The sequence below is a fragment of the Callorhinchus milii genome, unplaced genomic scaffold (assembly GCF_018977255.1).
Source record: "Callorhinchus milii isolate IMCB2004 unplaced genomic scaffold, IMCB_Cmil_1.0 Scaffold31, whole genome shotgun sequence".
NCBI classification, from domain to species: domain Eukaryota; kingdom Metazoa; phylum Chordata; class Chondrichthyes; order Chimaeriformes; family Callorhinchidae; genus Callorhinchus; species Callorhinchus milii.
Window position 1 is genome coordinate 68,175 of NW_024704772.1, and position 20,007 is coordinate 88,181.

The following is a 20,007-nucleotide window of genomic DNA, read 5'->3' on the forward strand; positions in this document are numbered from 1 at the left end:
ATTTGAACACGTTTGTATAACATAAATTGTAACATTTATGTAATTCTATGAGTGAAGAAATTTCAAACTTCCTGGAAAACAAATCTCCAGCTAAAATTAGTTATTTACTTCATGGATATTTGGGATATTGCTATGTGCAAATTGGCTGTTGGTTTTGTCTACAACAACAACAAGATTACATTTGTATAGCACCTTTCACGTCGGGAGGACGTCCCAAGGCATCTAAATACACACTTTACCCAAAACACTTTGGGAAATTTTGACAATATCAAAAGCAAGAATTATTATGATGTATTGGCTTTCAGGACCAAACAGTTTCTCACGTCATTTAAGAAATACAAAGGAATTGCCATATTCAATGAAACCCCGGATGAGTTGCTATGGTTACAATAATTACTGCAATACGACACTTTAGTGAGGCAACAGAACAGGTTGTGAGATCAGGATTTAGCTGTTAAATGGCTCCTTTCATTACATTGAGAAAGTCGGAATATTCTCGGAGAGTCCAAGCTAAGATGGAAGGGTAACATGAAAACAAACCTTGAAAGGTAAGACGGATTTATTGCTTCATCACATAAGTACTTCTTCTATTCCATATTCCAAGCCTAGTTTTGGGTTCAAAAACATCTCAAATCGTTCTATACATTCTTATATTCGAATAAATAAAAACACCAATCAGGATTGGAAAAATCTTTTTTTTACACGCCCAAATTAAAATAGCAGATACTCAAAACCCCAAATATTTACATTTAATAAAACAGACAGTGAAAGAAAGCATTGTTTAGGTCAAACATTTGACAGAACAGAGACAGCCCAGCACCCCATTCACTTTCTAAACCATCGTCACTAATCTCTCAAGGGAGAAGCACAAATTATACCTGGTAACAGACCAGGAAAAGAGGCATCTGTACAATCTGTCCAGCTCCAACAACTGTTCATTTCTGGTCCTAATTACTTCTGAAAGTAATATTGCTTTGCTTCCAACATCATCATCAATGGGACACTAAATACATCTCCCAAAGCGCCTTTCTTTAAAATTGAACTTATTTTGTGGTCCAAAGCACAAAAGTTCAATTGCAGATAGACAAGTGAGAGGACTATTACAATATTTCTCCCCAAATATATACAAGTCATGTATACATAATCTAAACACTGCCTGTTCTAGTCTTTTGCTTGGTAACTTCCCAAAACTTAAACATTATTTCCAAGCTGAATTAAGTCAACAAAACACAACAATAATTTGCTTAACTTTTCAAATCAGTGGAAAATATGATGCAGGTTGATTTGACTCATTGCAGATAAGTATAAGCATCAAGACAATACGTCTTCGAAGAACCAACTAAGGCAACATCATGATGACCCCTTTCAATGTATAGCACATTTCAGGGGACACTAGTCTAGATGGACTTGTGCTCCATTACTATCACGAGAAATGCGGCAAAACAGTAGTTTACCCGGTGAGGGAGTCTTACTCCAGTACAATACCAGGAACGGCCTCCTACAAAGTTCCAAATGACTTGGCCATTCAGCTCAGGAAACCTCGCCTATAATAGGGGGAAATTTCATTCTGTAACAATGTTTGAACAGAAAGTAATCGTTTCCACTCTCCAGGCTTTATTTATAAACTGAAGGACTAGACATCACCCTGGACCAACTCAGTGTCCTCCTTAATTAATAACAGTAACAGTGCCGCAAGCATCAACAAAACAGCAATAACAAAAATATCACATCAGCAGAGAGTGATCGGACATTACCAGCTGTGAGCCAGTCAGTCTCTCCTGGTATTTTCAGTGTGAAATGAGAGAAGCTGAGCAGAAGGCAATGACATGGGCCACAGGCACCAGGTCAAAGGCAATAGACACAGCTGTAGCCCACCCTCCTCCTCCCGGGGTCTGCGTTGCTCAGCTCGCTGCGATGGTGGTCCCGGTTCCCAGTTTCATGATCACTTGGTGACAATCGTTGACTGAGCGTTTGTCTCCCAGCTTCTCTAGTGTGCGAGCTGCCTCTGCCAGCATCACTGCTCTCTGACCAGGGGAGGACAGGAAGGAGAGGGGAAGGTGGCGACAAGCCAACAGAATGGCTGTTGCTCTCTCCCGCTGGCCTGGGAGAGCATCACATTCACCTGTGAAAATAAACAACATTTTGTGGCTTTACTGCTTCACGGGACAGAGAGAGCTTCAATCTACCCTTGTTACAAATGTAAATAATAAATATTCTTGCTCCATCACAAATTCGAGCTGTCTTGAAGCGCTTGGCATACAGGGATGGTAATTGTTTTAACACCTATCACTAACTGTGCTCAAGAGTCTTCAAACCAGTCAGAGGTCCACGTATGCCACACATACATGAAAATATCCATAATGGACCATGCTCTCTCTCCCCTGGAGGGACATATCCTGCTTATCCAATTCCGGAGGGTACGAGGCATAGGTTGGCTGGAACCAAGGCTATTCGATCCCAGAGGGTGTGCTTCGGCCTTGCCTTCCATTCCTCTCTGACCGTGCCTTTGGCCACCCTCCCTCCTACCCCCACTACTCTCCGCCACTCTTGATTTGAACCCCCAGCTTGGGTGCAAACCCTTGATGTCCAGCTCTTGGGATATTCTCCCATCGTGAAAGGTGCTGTTTAAATGCAATTTGTTGTTGTTGTTACGGCTGCCGTTTAACCAGCTCTTCCCGTAAACGCTACTCGGCCAGGTTGTCTGGATAGGACTGTTAGGGTTTGGCTTGAGGGGGACTGGGACAAACTAAGATGCTCACCTTGCTGGCTGGGATGAGCCGTGCGTCTCCTCAGACTGTGCTCCAGCAGCTGGTGGGTTCGAGTTGGACTCGCTCCGGCCATTAAGCGCACAGTCGCTTCATGTAAAAACATCTGCAAGAGAGTGAGGAAAAATGATCGTCCATTTCCTGTAGTGAAAAAGGCGTCTAGCTCAAACCCACTCTCCTGCTCTTTGCCCAATATTTACTTTTAACATAAGGTGCTATCTAAACGCAGATTCTTACTATTAACCTTTCAGTCTCTACAATGATCCACGGCAGGAAGCAGAAAGTCACAGAGCATCGTTCAGTATGTTTGTTGTTTCATTAAAATGTTATTATTGACACCAGTATTCAAGAGGGCAATAATGTAAACAAAAGCACTTTGATACCGTAACAGCTATAATAGATATTAACGGTGGGTAATTGCCAAAGACTAACACAATGTTTGATTTCGTTACGATGTTTGATTACCTTACGATTTGCTGGTTTGAAGGTCTGGCCCAGTTTGCGGAGGCTGCTAAGGTCTTGCTGAAATCCCTTTAGTTCCAGACTGGATGCCTGATTGGCCTCGCCCAGGGCCTGGCTGGCCTCCCCCAGGGCCTGGCTGCCGTTGGCTGGTTTCTGCCACAAAGTGGTACGAATCGAGAGCAAAATGTCACAGAGCAGCAACTGCACAGCCTGTCAAAGAGAGAAGTGTGAAGAGGTTTGCATAATGTCTAGTACCAGAGTCAGGCTCGGTTTCTTGCAACACAAAGAACACGGTTTATTTTCTCACAGATAATGTTTTGCATAATGTACACCAACAGTCAAAATAAAGATAAATGGACACAAATGTGGCAAAAATACTGTTGTCACAAAATAAATGATCCAAAGATTTGCACATTGGTTCAGGAGCAAATCTGATTTTCAATTCTCTTTGAGGAAGAAGTGATGAGGATTGGGATTGAAACAATAGTTTGTCAGGACATCCACTTCACTTACCTATCTGCCTTTCCACAGTTATTGTCTTCAGGATCACATGAGGGTGACACTGCAGTGGGACCACATTGAGGTGACAAGTGTCCTGGGGACTACATTGAGGGTGACACTGTCCTGGGGACTACATAGGGGATGACACAGACACTGCCCTGGGGACCACATTGGGGGTGACGCTGCAGAGACACTACTATAAGTTTTGAGATGTCGATCTCTGTATTGCTGACCTCTGTATTGCACTGCAGACACATTGCACAACATGGCGGCACATGCAATGCAACTACAATGCACCACAGCGACCACCATCAACATTCATTGAGAAAAACACGAATACACGTGGCCATCAGATTGAGGCACAAACTCTCGGGGAGAAGCCGAATTTCCTTATCTTTACCCTTCGCAGAGTGTGAGGCTGTTTGTACATCTGATGCTTTCCAGACCCCATAACCAGCATAACTAGTAATGTCTGACCATAACCAGCAAAGGGCTGGGATAATGACACCCGTCTTACCTTGTGAAGGTTTACATCAAGTTGTGGGCTGGAGACAGTCAAGCTGTTCCACAGGTAACCACTGGCTTTCTCACAATGTAAGAATGTGGCTTGATGGGCGTCTGATTTCCCCAACATGGTGGCCTGCATCGCCTTATAGACATGAAGCACAGCCTTTGGTAATGGGCTCCTGTACAGCAAGGAATAGAGGACAATTACAACACAAAAGGCTTCTCGATCTCACCAAGAGGTTGACATCACGTATAATATTGATAATTAATAATAATCTCAGTTGCATTTCTCACCGGGTGAATAAATGAAAAGATGCGACTGAACAAATAGCAACAAAATAAAATGAGTGGAGAACAGATTGAGATGTTCCTATCCATGTACCTCGTTTACAGCCAGTGATTGAGGTGTAGGGATGGCAATGGGAGCCAGGTGTAGGGATGGCAATGGGAGCCAGGTGTAGGGATGGCAATGGGAGCCAGGTGGGAGGTGATGTGTCTCACTTACTCTGACATCTGTAGGGATTTGGGGATCCGCTCAACTTCAGCAAACAATCCTTTTGCTGTGGAATCTTCTCCCTGCAACCAGTGTACAGCGAAGCTGACAAGCGATGACCACCACTTGCTCACGGGGTCAGGAACTGACAATAAAAACATTCCATTTACGAGCATCAAGAGAATTGTTTTTAATTATTATAAATTAATTGTGTAACGTTTTCATCAAGGCCCAATTAGGCAACCATTTGTAATGAGAAAACCAGACCCACGCACAGGCAGCCACATCTCGATATACTTTGGGAGGAAGCTTTCTCACCGTGAGGACGTTAAAAGGAGTTTCCACGTGGATTCCATATCGGGGATTCCCATTAGAAATTAACATGTTAGAAATCATTAGATAGTTGTTGCAAAGCGGGTTCTAATGGGAGCAAAAGAGCTCACACAGATCTCAACGTTACCAGACCCGCAGCAAACGGTCATTAGTCAATTTGTTATAACTGCACACTAGAGAGAACCATGATGGGAGGAGCTGATTTACATTGACATCAAAATAGTATGTTGCTTTTAAATCAACTAACATAAAACCAGGAACGTCACAAAATGACAAGTATGAAACTTGAAACAAATATTAAAAACACGACATTCACAAGAACCTGTTGTTAAGTGACTAAAGCAACAAAGTCAATATTTGTTTCTGAACGTTTAACTACAAAACCTACAAACTTACTTCTTACTATTATAATCGTTAAACATATATTTCTATCTCTAAGGTTATTCTGTGTCTTTAGGCTACGCTCTCACCTGTGGTTATTCTCAGGCTGGATTCAATGGCAAACGCTTGGGTTGAGCTCCTGGCTGTGTCAGCACAACTATTGAGCAATTGCAAGTATTCAAAGGCACTGGAGAAGTCTCTGTAGCAGCAGAGAAACAAGCTGGTTACTGTAAAGCTAATTGACCCGAGCCAGTCTGACATGTTTATGATACGAAGAATAAGAGGAACGCAGCAGTGAGTTACATCAGACCAATAATACATACCCAGCTCCCTCAGTCTCTGGCCGGACCAGAGAGTAAACAGCTTTTTCCAGCAGATTTTCACAGAATGCCTGGTTCACCTGAGCAACTGGATCAACTGTAGCAGGAAAAGAAAATTGTCATCACAATTTTACAATTAATCATTTCAAGTGAAAGGAGATAACAGTGCCTGGAGCGAACACAAGACTATGTGACACAGAATCCTAGATTAACCTCGGGTAATAAAGCTTCTTATTACGTCCATACCTGGGTTCCTCGGGGAGCTATACAGACTCTCGCTCCGAGTGGATTTAACAGACCAATCATAGTTCACAAAGAACTGGCGGCCCAGACGATGGAACAGCCAGTGAAACGTGTCCTGTTCATAAGCACCAGGTGACAGACTCACGCGCTGGGCTCCACACAGGAAATAATGCTAAAAATGGGAAAATAATTCATTCAATTTGTCGGTAAAATGCAAGTGCCTTGATTCATGTTTTGATAAAACCTACAAAATCTGCATTTGGGGATTTTCCAGGAATGTAATAATTCAGATTTTATAGATGAGGCGGGTGAAAGCATTGCACTCTTTAAAGACAGAAGTAATGGTTGAGAAGTAAAATGGGAAGGATATAAAAAGCACCAATTTAGCAGTTGAACTTTTCTTTGATTCATTGTCTTTCATTAAAAAAATGTGATTTTCCATTAAATGCAGGTATTGTATTTTGCCCCAGGCCTCTGTGAGCCTTACCCTAAAGACAACCCAATGTACAGCAGCATGTTATCACCGCTTAGTGAGACAATCTACTTACTGCCAAGAAGCACAGTTTGTTACTGAAGCTGGTTTTCAGGCAAATGGCAGCCGTCACGTAGATTTCAGCCATAAGACTTGGCGGGATTTTGTCTGCCGCCCCCTCTGCCAGATTGACAGCACATAGAGCCAGGTTGATGGCCTGCACAGGACTGCCCACCAGTTTACCTGTGTTTAAGGGAAGCAGGAAAGACAAAGCTTTCTTGTTAACTTTTACCACCTGATACTTCTGTTTGACATTGCAACTGTTAGACATGAGAAGAGATGAACAATGTCAATGTCAGGGAAACCCATGGGGCAGGTTAGGGACCAGCTGTTTGCTGGTGTCAGCTGCAGCCACATGGCCTGTGGCCTTCTCAGGGTTAGTTGGACTTCCAGGTTCTGGTCCCTCTTTTACCTGTTTACGTGTGGCCGACAAACACACCCCAACACCAGACAGGGAGACAAGCACACCCCAACACCAGGCTGGCCACCAGAGACTTATACCAATGGGAGTCGAGTACAATCCAACCCAATCGCAAATAAGATACAACAACCTCCAATGGGTACAAGCCAACACCACAAGGCAACCTTCACAGATTGTTACACAGAAATGTGTGGTTGTTTTCCCTCCCCTGCCCTCCCCCCACACACACTTGTGCGCACACACACACCTGATCACTTCCCATTCTCCTGTCTTTCATCCTGGATGCTGACGATGGGAACCTACCTGTGAGCTGCAGTTGGTGCAGTTTGTGATAAACCAGGGCAGCATCTCGGGCACTCAGTTTAGCTTCTTCCTGGATGTGAAGCCCTCGCCTGAGGCCGCGTGTCACCCTCAGCAGCCACCGCGTCACCACCAGCTTGTGGAGGCTGTGTCGGAGGATGTTCCAGCATAAGCTGCAGCCGAGGTCCAGCCGCGAAGCCGGTAATGCCCGGCCCAACGCCGACAGGCAGGTCTGCAAGTTCCCAGCCGCAGCAGCAAAGTCACCCTGAGATAAAACACATTGTTGGCTCAAGACGTTTATTTTGCATGAAAACATTTTACAGTTACTATGTAAATACTGCCTATTACAATATAATTTACTGCCACATACCAATCACCAATCAGACACCAACATAACACAATCCAAGCAAACGGAGTTCAGTTCCTACCCTGCCAAGGTCCAGGTCCGCTTGCTTGCGATGTCTCCAGAACGTGATGGACGATTGGGAATGGAGACGTGTAACAGGCTCCCCGTAAACAAAGAGTTTAACAAACACACTCAGAACAATGACGCCATTCACAAGCCAGAGGATTAACGTGGGCAGCATCCAATCTAACCAACTTCTGGAGACCTCTAAACAGGGAAGGTAAACAAAAGGAAACTTTAGTAAATAACAATAACAAATTACAATTGTATGGCACCTTTCACGTCAGGAAGACATCCTAAAGCTCTGAAAACAATCTGAAAAAAAGGTCTATTTTTATATTAATAAGTAGAGATTTGAAGGAGTACACGTGTATAAACCTAACGGCACATTCCACACACACAGATGATTAAACACTGACCAGACTGAAGTCCCAGCATGTTTCTCCCGTGATGTCCAGCACCTTCAGCCAGGTCCGAGTGGCCTCCCCGCTGAAGCAGTGATGTGAGTGGGTTGAAGGAAAGGCAAAGGAAGGTCAGGGTGCAGAGCAGAATACGAGAGCGATCGAGCATCGCCAGGGCAGGGGGGGACAGGGGCTCCTCCTTTACCTGAGGAGAACAGAGAAGCTGTAATGAAATACAACAACTTGCATTTATATAGTGCCCTCCACGTGGAGTAGCGTCCTGGAGCGCTTACTAAATGTGAAATACACACACTGTACGACAGTCAGGTGAACACAGAGAAACAGGATCAGGGTCAGCCACTAACATAACTTGCTGACACGCACTGTCCAGTGGGTGAGGCGGAGGGACTGTGGGATGGAGTTCAAGAGAGTGGGGGGAGAGTGGCTTAAGGCCTGCCCGGCAATGGTGGGGCGAGCAAGGTGGGGACGTGATTACCGTGGTGTCCTCGAGGAGGGGGCTGCCCGGCTCGGAGTCAATGGAACAAGGTGAGAAGGTGCCCAGAGACCCAGAGTCGGAGGGTGGTGGTGTGCAGAAAAAATCTTCCTTCACATCAACGTCAAAGTCCATCAGACAGGAAATCTCCATCTCCTTGGGAACCTCTGTAAATGCAGAGACAGGAAAAGATAAATCAACAACAACTGAAATCAAGGCCTAAACTTAAACATCTATAAAGTGGAAAACATAATATCGGAGCATAATCAATTCTCAACAAGATTCAACAGGACTGAGAATTGTCAGTAGTTAATAGTTCCTGAAGGGAAATGCCACCAGACACCATCACTAACAGAGAAATTGTGGGGAATGAACATACTACACAAATGAATATGTTTGACTCACTGCTTCTCTGTGTGGCCACCTTCAGTGCCATGTTCTCCTGACGCAGCTTGTGATTGGCCTGTTGAAGATATTTAATATAATCGATGGCCTTCCTCAGGACTCCAGATTTGTTCATCTGTAAATACAGCCAAGCCCAAGTAGTGAGTGCCTTTCTGGATTTAAATCATAGATTTCAACCAAATACATTTAGTGAAGCCGAAACAAACAGCACAGGAGTTCTGCAACAATAGGCATTCAAACTTCTCCTAAAGATTTCCCTTCAGCCCTGGGAAGTTTATGTTTCACAGAAATAGCAGAGCACTGCATGGGAACAGTTTGTGTATAAGCACCAGCTCAGTTGGTAATGTCAGATTGTTGTGGGTTCGAGCCCCACACCTGGCCTGATACCCCACGGCAGTATTGGGGAACGCTGCAATGTCAGAGGTGCCAACCTTTGGCTGAGAATACAAGCCCCGCCCCTCCTGCTGTTATCAATTGGACATTAAAAGATTTTGTGACACGATCTACATAGGATAAAAGAGCTTCTCCCATCTCCTGGTCAACAATTAACTGCTCACTCAAATCACAGCTATTGGTTGAACGCTGCTGTACACAAAAAAGTAATTGCATTAAAAAAAGCGTTAACAGGCGCCAAGCAATTACTGTAACAATGTACCTTGTTTCTACATAAACTCCTTCAGTAAGTGACTTACCTTAGATTCAGACCCCATCACCAGATCCTTCAGCTCAATGATTTTATCATTGATGGATGATCTGTAACGTTTCTCAATGATGTTGTGTGTAGTTCGTTTCTCACCCTCCTTCAGGCCTTCCACTGGGAACTTCCCATTCCCAACGAGCTGCTTGATTGGAAGTTTGTCTGGGCCAACCATCATGGGCAGAGTCGTCAGAATGGTTCCATTACTGCTAACCAGCGTCTGTGGTTAATAAAGTCAAAATCAGATATCTACCAAACACTGAGTACATTGTCTCAGTTCTCCTCTGTAAACCACACCAACGAATTACATTTGTACAACGCCTTTCACGTCAGGAGGACGTCCTAAGGCACTGGACAGTCAGGGATTCGCACCTACACAAGCACCAGTTATTGCAGCCTTGGCCCATGAACTTCTCCAGCTACTCCTCAGAAGTGCTCTCAAGAAAGCAATCTCTGCTTGACTGTGATTAACTGAACTCACCGGCATTTGCAAAGCTGCTGTCTGCACTGGAGTTGTCAATGTGGTGATGGTCGGATTCTGCATCGTGGCAATAACTGGATTGCGGTCAGATTTCAAAGTTGTGAGGACAAGGGAGTCGGACTTTATCAGCTGAGGCTGCACCAGCACCTGGACAGAGAAAATCCAATTATTTACGGAATAACAACAAATTACATTTGTATAGCTTAGCTAACAGGAGAACTCACTTATGATGGGATGGAAAAAGAGAAATATTATTATTATTTTAACACATTGTATGACAGTAGCAACTTTAAAAATGTACAAATGTTTAGTATTAACTTTTCCAATTATAGTAATAATCCTTGCATTTGATATAGTGCTTCATCATGTCTTCGAAATGTCTCAAAGCCCTTCACAGAATATGAAGTGAATTGACTATATATTTTGTGAGCGAAACAGAGAAGCCCATTGCGCACATTAGTGTCCTACAAAGAGTTGCAGATTGAGTGACCAAAATTCTTTTTTTTTTTTAATTCATTCAAAATGCATGTGACTTTTTTGTTATTATTGCATTGCTGCTTGTCAGATATAGTGAGTTCCTTGTTTGCCGAAAATAATAATAATCCTGGCATTTGATACAGTGCCTTAACATGTCTTTGAGACGTCTCAAAACACTTCACAGAATATACTGTAAAATGAATTGACTGGATATTTGGGGTGCGAAACGTGAATTCCATCATTTGCAATTAATCTTATTTGCCAAAGCTGGTCAGTAGTTTATTTTACATGAAAAGAATGATATAAATACAGGCTTCTGTTTGTGATTACCTGTTGTACCTGTGGTGAGATTGTGGCGGAGGCTGGGGTGAGGGTCTGGATGGTGGCTGTTGTTGCTGAGGTGAACATCCTGTGAGTGGACAGAGCCCCAAGACCCTGCTGCTGGATAGTGACCGGTTGGATCTGCTGAGAGGTCACCAGGCCCTGCATCTGAGGTTGAAGAACTGCAAGAAAAACAGCCAATGTTTAACATAACTTAATAATAATACTTTAATAATACTTGCATTTGACATAGCGCTTCATCACGTCGTCAAGACACCTCAAAGTGCTTTGCCGGATCCACTGTAAAATGAAGTGACTGTATATTCTGTGAGCGAACACGGCAACCAATTTGCACCCAGCAATGTCCCACAGACAAACATGAAGCAACCGCAAGACATTCTAAACTACATCCTATAAATGTAATCTCAACATGTGGTGAAAATAATAACATATGGTAATAATAATGTGTTAGTAATAATAATAACTTTTGGTAATAACAGTAATATGTGATAATAATATGTGGTAATAACAATATGTGATAGTAATAACAATGTGTGGTAGTAATAATAATAATAACATGTACCTGAGAAGCTAGGGTTCTGGTAGGCTAGTACAGGCTGTTGGATGAAGCGAGTTTGCGTGGGAGTGAAATTTGAAGTGATCATGAAGGTTTGCTGCTGTGGTTGTGACTGCACTAAAGGCCGAGGCTGAAGTACAGGCGTCGTCCTGTGTGAGACGGGTACTGGGACCTGTGTCAGAGCTGGCGGGGAACACAACTGTAACTGCTGTTGTAAAACTTGCTGCTGCTGTAGTTGTTGTGGCTGTAATTGTTGTTGTTGCTGCAGTTGTTGTGGTTGTAATTGCAGTTGTATTTGTTGTTGTTGCTGTTGTGGTGGTTGCTGTTGTGGTTGTGGTTGTTGTTGCTGCTGCACTTGTTGTTGGGGTTGTGGCTGTTGGGTAGGAACTGGCGGCTGCTCCAACTTTTCATTGTTGAAATGTTCTTCAAACAGGTCTGGGAAATCCCCCACCTGACCACTGACAAACTCCAACATTTCTGATGAGGCAAAGAATAAAACATCTGATGTCAATCAAGTGCACGGATTGGTGCAGTGAGGAAACAAAGATGTCTACAGTGTTGCACAGTATTTATTATTTATTATTCTGCATCCAAATTATTTAAGCAATTAAGGATTTTGAAAGGGTGACACAGAATATTAGGGATAGAACCGAACTAATAAAATAGCAGATCAGGTCAGATGTACCAAAGGTTCTTATGTTCTTAAAACCCATCTGTGAAATGTCCAGACATGTTAAATGTATAAGGAATCAGTAATTAACGATGAGAAGTGACTTCCAGCATCGCAGAATTGTTCAGATGAGATCCACAATCCACAGTAACTGGAGAGCGTTACAACATGAGGATGATGTGACGTGAATGTGTCATCATTGCCAACCCCCCGTTTTAAGACTATCTGAAACTGACACTCGATGTTCCTGTTGAACAAGAAGCCAATCCCCAACAACAATTTATAAGTATTCTTCACACAGAATAACTTCTTTGCAATCGTAACTTGGCAAACAAACTCCATCACAGATATTGTTAACATTTATAAATAATCCTAAAAGCATCCAGTGGGAATGGTATCAGTGTGTAAACACGCAGCACAAGCAGAGATCACAGTGTTGCTTCCTGTCTGTCACAACGTCAGAAACACAGAGAGTTTGTTCTGCAAACTGTCCAGCTGACATGACACGGAGCAGAAGGTGTGACACAGTCGGGGCCTGAGCCCCTCAGACACACAACAAACTGCCCCGAGCAGCCGTGTCAGTGACAGGTCAATCCTCACACCATCAGCCAGTGAGTGACACGGGGACAAAAGCTGCTCAAAACACACAGACAGACTTTCTCGCTGTCGCTCAACAGATTGTTCCTGTGACGTGTCTCAATGACCTGATAATAACAACAACAATACAGCGGCTCATCACAATATACTGCAAAGTGAATAGACTGTATTTTGTGAGCGAAACCAGCAGCCAGTGACCCCCCCACAGGGATGGACTGAGTGACCAAATTATTATTTATCTATTATTTTCTTAAAGGGATTATTACAGCTGTGTGTGTGTGTGGGGGGGGGGGGCTGTGTGTGGGGGAGCTTTGTGTGTGTGTGTAGGGGGGGTCTGTGTAGGGGGGGGCTTTGTGTGTGTGTGGGGGCTGTGTATGGGGGGGGGCTGTGTGTGGGGGCCTGTGTGTGTGGGGGGGGCTGTGTGTGTGGGGGGGGCTGTGGGGGAGGGCTGTGTGTGTGTGGGGGCTGTGTGTGTGTGGGGGCAGTGTGTGGGGAGGGGGCTGTGTGTGGGGAGAGGGCTGTGTGTGGGGAGAGGGCTGTGTGTGGTGGGGGCTGTGTGTGGGGGGGCAGTGTGTGTGGGGGGCAGTGTGTGTGGGGGGGCAGTGTGTGTGGGGGGGCAGTGTGTGTGGGGGGGCAGTGTGTGTGGGGGGGCAGTGTGTGGGGGGGGGGCAGTGTGTGGGGGGGGGCAGTGTGTGGGGGGGGGGGGGGCAGTGTGTGGGGGGGGGCAGTGTGTGGGGGGGGGGCGTGTGTGTGTGGGGGCTGTGTGTGTGGGGGCTGTGGGGGGGGGCTGTGTGTGTGTGTGGGGGCTGTGTGTGTGTGGGGGCTGTGGGGGGGGCTGTGTGGGGGGGGCAGTGTGTGGGGGGGCAGTGTGGGGGCAGTGTGTGTGGGGGCAGTGTGTGTGGGGTGTGGGGGCAGTGTGTGTGGGGGGCAGTGTGTGGGGGGGCAGTGTGTGGGGGGGCAGTGTGTGTGGGGGGCAGTGTGTGGGGGGGGCAGTGTGTGGGGGGGGCAGTGTGTGTGGGGGGGGCTGTGTGTGTGGGGGGGCAGTGTGTGGGGGGGGCAGTGTGTGGGGGGGGCAGTGTGTGTGGGGGGCAGTGTGTGTGGGGGCAGTGTGTGTGGGGGGCAGTGTGTGTGGGGGGCAGTGTGTGTGGGGGGCAGTGTGTGTGTTGGGGGCAGTGTGTGTGGTGGGGCAGTGTGTGTGGGGGGGCAGTGTGGTGGGGGGGGCTGTGGGGGGGGGGGCTGTGGGTGGGGGGGGGGGGGGGGGGGGAGGGGGGGGGGGGGGGCTGTGGGGGGGGGCTGTGGGGGGGGGGGCTGTGGGGGGGGGGCTGTGGGGGGGGGGCTGTGGGGGGGGGGTCAGTGTGTGTGGGGGCACTGTGTGGGGGGGCAGTGTGTGTGGGGGGGCTGTGGGGGGGGCAGTGTGGGGGGGGCAGTGGGGAGGGGCTGTGGGGGGGGGCAGTGTGTGGGGGCTGTGGGGGGGGGCAGTGTTGGGGGGCAGTGTGTGTGGGGGGGCAGTGTGTGTGGGGGGGGCAGTGTGTGGGGGGGCAGTGTGGGGGGGGCAGTGTGTGTGGGGGGCTGTGGGGGGGGCTGTGGGGGGCTGGGGGGGGGGGGCTGTGGGGGGTAAACCCAGTGACAAACACCGGGAGCCGCTCTCACCGTCGATGTCCCCGAAGTTGAGCTCGTCACTGAGGGCCGCGAGCGCCGGGTCCAGTGTCAGGTCCGCGGGGTCCATGTCGGCGCCGCCGCTTCTCTCCTCCTCGCGCGGCTCCTCACTTCCCGCCGCCGCCCCCGCGCGCGCTCCCCGCCGCCATCTTGCGCTGACGTCACCCGCCCACTGGCACCAGCCGAACACGAGACGCGCCGCCGGCCAATGGGAGGCCGCCCCGGCTGTGGCGCGAGGCAGCGTCCGCGATCAGAACATCCGTCACCATGGCGACAGCCCCGCCCACAACCTCTCACAGCCATCAGGCGGGGCTCCCCGACACACGTCAGAGGAGCGAGCCTCCCTGTACTGCAGTGACTGGCCACAGGGGTGGGGGGGGCGCTGTGCACCAGTGCTCCCTGTACTCGTGACCGACCAGGGGCTCTCTTGGGTGGTGCTCTCTGTACTGCTGTGACTGACCAGAGGAGGTGCTGTGCACTACTGCTCCCTGTACTGCTGTGACTGACCAGAGGAGGTGCTGTGCACTACTGCTCCCTGTACTGCTGTGACTGACCAGAGGAGGGCGCTCGTGTTCGCCCACAAATACACTGCGGAAACCCATCACTGTGCTCGAGAGTCTCCAAACCAACTTGAGATTTCCATTCATCGCACCTACACATGGAAATCCCAGGAATAATTGTTGGAATGGAATGCGCTCTCTCCCGCTCTCTCTGGAGGGACACATCTTGCTAACCTAATTCCAGAAAGTATTAGGGCTCAGGTTGGGAAGAGCCAAGGCTCGGGGGGAACCCAGAGTGTGCGTTGGGGTAACTGCTGGAGTCTGACCAGTCGAAACTGCACAACTTGCTGTCCACATCACTGTCTGGCCAGCTTTCCGGCTGCTTGTCCAGCTGGGACCACCCTATTCGTTAGGGCTTTGGTTTGCAGGATTAATGGGAACTGAATGGGATGATTCCCTGCCCCAGGGACTGGTCTGCCCTCCCAAGTTTTGCCAATGAACCGGGCTGATCCCACCACGGTGGATTCCAATCTCTGTGTAGCCAAACTCGTGTTTCAAGAGGAAATTCAATGTTTTGTTTTAAAATGGCAAATGTACGTTTGAGGTAATCCAATGAGGTCACTGACGATTGTGTTTCATTGCCCCCCCCCACGCATGCACTCACCCTCCCTCGCCAAGACACACACACAAAGAATGCTCTCAATTCTGTTGAATGGGTTATAGTTTTAAAAAGCGGAATGATAAACTTCCTCGTTGGAGATAAATTAGCAGTTCGAGTGCAAACCTATATTATAGGTCACTGCCTGGCCACAATGGCTTTGTTGACACAAATACAGAGATTTAAGATAGTGGAACATTTAACCAACTCCAGGCAACGGCAGCAGCATCTGGGACATCGCTGGACATTCAGAGGTCATAACTCATTCCGTGTTTTTGTGATCCTTGGTCCTTTACGGAGTTCTTTCCTTTTATCTTCTTTTTTNCTTCTCTTTTCCTCGTCTTTCAAAGCCTTTTGGAACACGTCTGTGCTGTGGATAAACTGGGACAATGGAAGGCAAGGGATCAACAAAAGCATTTTTATATATGTCGACATTTTGAAACATCTCAAAGGGGAAACATTGCCAAGTGCACAGACATGCTTTTTTGGGACAAAAATCACAGATGGGAACTTCTCAGCATATATTGTGATATCTCTATAATATCTTTCTGATTAATCTGCTCAAGTTTTCCAGCCAATGACAACCTAAGTTGTAATATCAACAGGACACCTTGCGAATAAGACCAAATAAGACCTGTGGGTGGGGGGGCGGGGAACAACATGCACATCAGTAACGGGACAACGAGGAACATGCACAGGGTCTGAGGGTTAAAGTTAAATTGGACTTTGATAATCTGTCCCAATGGCCTGTTTCTGTGCTTTGACTATTATTCCATAAGATAAACATTTCTCTGAGAACATCCTTGATTTAAAAGTGCATCCTACCTCTTTCTCGTCTTTAAATGGATTCTTGTAGTCGGCTGATTTCTCACTGATCCCCAGCTCCTGAGCCATCTGTGGAGGAAAAGGAAAAACAGAATAAATACTGAGGTGTTGAAACTCACAGTACTTTATTTTGCTGCAATTTCATGTTCATCTCCCGTACACAGAGAAGCAACCATAGAAAAGACTCTGCTCTCACCAGGCTGAGCAGCTGTGTATGGGGACCCAGGTCGAAAACCCCTGTCTGATTACAGAAACTGATTCCCCAGCGGATGAGGCTGTTCCAGTTGGAGTTGTGGTCAAAGTAATGGTGGACGATCTTAGGAAAACGCAATGTCACATCCCCGAAGAACGCTGTGTTTTCAACAATGTGTGAATAAGCTGGAGAACAAGGCAGAATGTTAAATAAAATTAATGACTACGAGGGAAGGGAGGGCAGAGAAATCTATTCAGCACATTGGCAAAAGCCTTGGTTGCTTCAGAGACAATTAGAAAGTACTTGGGTCAAGCGCTTTGAGATTCCTTAATGACGTGATAATGCGCTATATCAAATGCAAGATGATGATTATTATTATTACATGCCCTGCCCGTAATGGGCAGATCTCTGAGACAATAATAATAATCTGGCAGAAACCAGAACCACACCAACGTCCGAGCAATGTGTAGCACATCGCAAGATTGCAAACTATCCACCGTCTCTGAGCAATGATGTAAAAAACTGTGTTACAAAAATCATTTAAGGAAAACAATATTCAGCAATATACTGGACAAACCATCTTTCAGCTTTTCATCCCTCGGGAAGGGACCATTAGGTTGGATGTCACCAGCTGTCAAGACACTTCTAGAATCTTCCAGAACCTGAGATAAATAAAAATCAGATTGTGTTTTCACCATTTTTTTGAAAAGTCAACATTTTGCAACTTTTACAAAATTATTTTTTTGTCTTCAGCTTGTTCATAATTTCTGTGTCATTTTATTATTACAATCAATAAGCAGCACAGACACACTGAGGAACAGTCAGTGTTCTTGGTCTCAGAGTCGGTGTCGATCACTGACAACTCACACAGTCCCCTCGGGAGCGGGGGATGTAGGGGGAAGTGATCTCTCTTGACTCACCTTGAATAGTCCTTTCAACATGATGTCAATGATCTTGTACTGCTGGTTAATGTCATTCAATTCAATCATGTTCTTCAGCGCATGCATCTGGTCTTTGCGTTTTGTTTCAAAAAGTTTTTTATCTAAGATGAGGCACCAATCAGGAAAACGCACACGGATAGAGACAATACAATTCAATTCCTACACTTTCCTGAAATCCTAGTGCAACACGATTGCTACTGCGCTAAATCCTCACTGTATAGAAAACACCGGCTCTGCCAAGGTCACTTGTGTGACCATCATGATGGAACTGGTTATGATGTACAACATTCTTCACCCTAAAGGTACACTGCAGACAATTTCATTTGCTGGAATTCAATCTCCCTTCAATGGCTACTAACACATTTCATACATTCACACGTTCCCCTTCCTACTTCAGGACTGCACTAGGCATTGATATTTCTGGTGAATTAAGAGTCAGAAAAAAAAAATATATAATATATAATCTAATACAGCGAGAACTCATCATTGGCATCGCCAGAAAGGATACAAATTTCCAAACTTGAATCCAGGCTTTCTTTTTGACAGTTGACTGGAATTGTCCACAAGCTCAGCACAATCACACAGACCTGCAGCACATCCATGCCGAGGAGATGCTTTAGAGAAAAATAACACCTTAGTTAATCAATAATCAAGCAGGGTGGGACCTATTATAATCTTACTGCATAACACATAGTATCTATTCTGTCTGAACTCAAACTACCCTCTCTTTAACTCCAATCAGTGAATTACACACACTGATTCAGTAGAAAATAGAAATGTCACATTGCTTTTCCGTAGAGCTGCTGACTCATCAAGGAAAGCGCACAGGAGACCAGCCCTGAGCCCCGAACAACTGTGCAGTATTTCCACTTTCCCTTGTGCCACCAAATTCACCTTCCTTTCTGGCAGAAAGTTCTCTGGACAGCAATCAGGATTGGAAGTCTGGCAGATATTCCCCTCTGCAGAAACCCAGCCCCACAAGGAGATGTGATGGTAAAACTTTCCAGTCAACGTTCACTAATCAAGCGCTCTGGGATGCTACCCTGCGTGAGGGGCACTATATAAATGCAAGTTGTTGTTGTAATCAGACTCCTATACTTCTCAACCTTCATCCTGTAGGATATGTTACAATCCAATATTCATACACATCATTCCAATGAAGACATCTGCCATTCCTGCGTCCATAATAATATATTAATAATAATCCTTGCACTTGATGTAGCGCCTCATCACATCGTGGAAATATCCCAAAGCGCTTCACAGGATACACTGTAAAGCCAACTGACTGTATTTTGTGGGAGAAACGCAGCAGCCAATTGCGTACAGCAGCGTCTCCACAGACAGTCGTGGATTGAGTGGCCACGTTATTATTTTTTTGAAGGGATTATAACCCCTGGAAAGGGATCTGCCAATCGACTAACACGCGGGTTCCTCCTGACTGCTGTAAACAGCTGCGTGTGTGCGAGTGAGGAAACTTGTGCAGTGTTGCACCCTCTCCGGGAGTCGAACCCGGGTCCTCTCGCTTGTGAGGCAAATGTGTTAAACACTGAGCTACTGTAATTGATCAGATTCCCCGTGAACACCATTATCAGCTACAAACAGTCACTGCACCACGGTGAACAGTCACTACACCACGGTAAACGGTCACTACACCACGGTAAACGGTCACTACACCACAGTGAGCAGTCACTACACCACAGTGAGCAGTCACTACACCACAGTGAGCAGTCACTACACCACAGTGAGCAGTCACTACACCACGGTGAGCAGTCACTACACCACGGTGAGCAGTCACTACACCACGGTAAACGGTCACTACACCACAGTGAGCAGTCACTACACCACAGTGAGCAGTCACTACACCAGTGAGCAGTCACTACACCACAGTGAGCAGTCACTACACCACAGTGAGCAGTCACTACACCAGTGAGCAGTCACTACACCACAGTGAGCAGTCACTACACCACAGTGAGCAGTCACTACACCACAGTGAGCAGTCACTACACCAGTGAGCAGTCACTACACAGTGAACAGTCACTACACCACAGTGAACAATTACTACACCACAGTGAGCAGTCACTACACCAGTGAGCAGTCACTACACCACAGTGAACAATTACTACACCACAGTGAGCAGTCACTACACCACAGTGAGCAGTCACTACACCACAGTGAGCAGTCACTACACCACAGTGAGCAGTCACTACACCACAGTGAGCAGTCACTACACCACAGTGAGCAGTCACTACACAGTGAACAGTTACTACACAGTGAAACCCCGGGACGAGGATTATTATTATTATAATAAGTCACGGGAGGCCGTCACAGGCTCAGAGCTCCGCACTGTGAGGGTGAGCCCCGGGGCCTCCCCGCCGCCCGCACACACTGACTGACCGCCGGGCCCGGACCCGCGCCGCAGACACCGCTGTCCTGACTCATGTCCCGGCTGCA

At 46.6% G+C, this 20,007-nt stretch overlaps 2 protein-coding genes across 2 annotated transcripts; both read right to left on the reverse strand.

The window, feature by feature from the left end:
- Window positions 1-541: 541 nt before the first annotated feature.
- On the reverse strand, window positions 542-14,610 carry srebf2 (sterol regulatory element binding transcription factor 2). The gene is made up of 20 exons (XM_042344914.1): window positions 14,434-14,610; window positions 11,845-11,993; window positions 11,523-11,778; window positions 10,949-11,121; window positions 10,142-10,288; window positions 9,656-9,880; window positions 8,964-9,078; window positions 8,562-8,725; window positions 8,084-8,270; window positions 7,687-7,871; window positions 7,262-7,523; window positions 6,554-6,720; window positions 6,009-6,177; window positions 5,766-5,859; window positions 5,532-5,641; window positions 4,741-4,873; window positions 4,246-4,414; window positions 3,231-3,437; window positions 2,760-2,871; window positions 542-2,122 (listed from the first exon to the last, which is right to left on the reverse strand). Exons 1-20 carry the CDS (start codon window positions 14,507-14,509, stop codon window positions 1,902-1,904), a joined length of 3,321 nt encoding a protein of 1,106 aa, XP_042200848.1. The 5' UTR covers window positions 14,510-14,610; the 3' UTR covers window positions 542-1,901.
- A 1,102-nt stretch (window positions 14,611-15,712) lies between these two features.
- ccdc134 (coiled-coil domain containing 134) lies at window positions 15,713-19,997 on the reverse strand. The gene is given in 7 exon segments (NM_001292120.1): window positions 15,713-15,978; window positions 16,423-16,491; window positions 16,619-16,800; window positions 17,193-17,277; window positions 17,536-17,657; window positions 18,065-18,170; window positions 19,951-19,997. Coding segments are annotated over 6 exon segments (678 nt in total). The 5' UTR covers window positions 18,159-18,170; window positions 19,951-19,997; the 3' UTR covers window positions 15,713-15,852.
- Window positions 19,998-20,007: the final 10 nt, after the last annotated feature.

What these genes read in the sequence shown, in the direction of transcription:
- srebf2 (XM_042344914.1), bottom strand. Translation starts at nt 14,509, where the DNA reads ATGGACCCCGCGGACCTGACACTGGACCCGGCGCTCGCGGCCCTCAGT. An exon ending in TCTCACCACAGGTACAACAG is followed by an intron (nt 10,289 to 10,948) that starts GTAATCACAAAC and finishes TTCTCTGTCCAG; the next exon opens with GTGCTGGTGCAGCCTCAGCT. An exon ending in GGCTCATCCCAGCCAGCAAG is followed by an intron (nt 2,123 to 2,759) that starts GTGAGCATCTTA and finishes TTATTTTCACAG; the next exon opens with GTGAATGTGATGCTCTCCCA.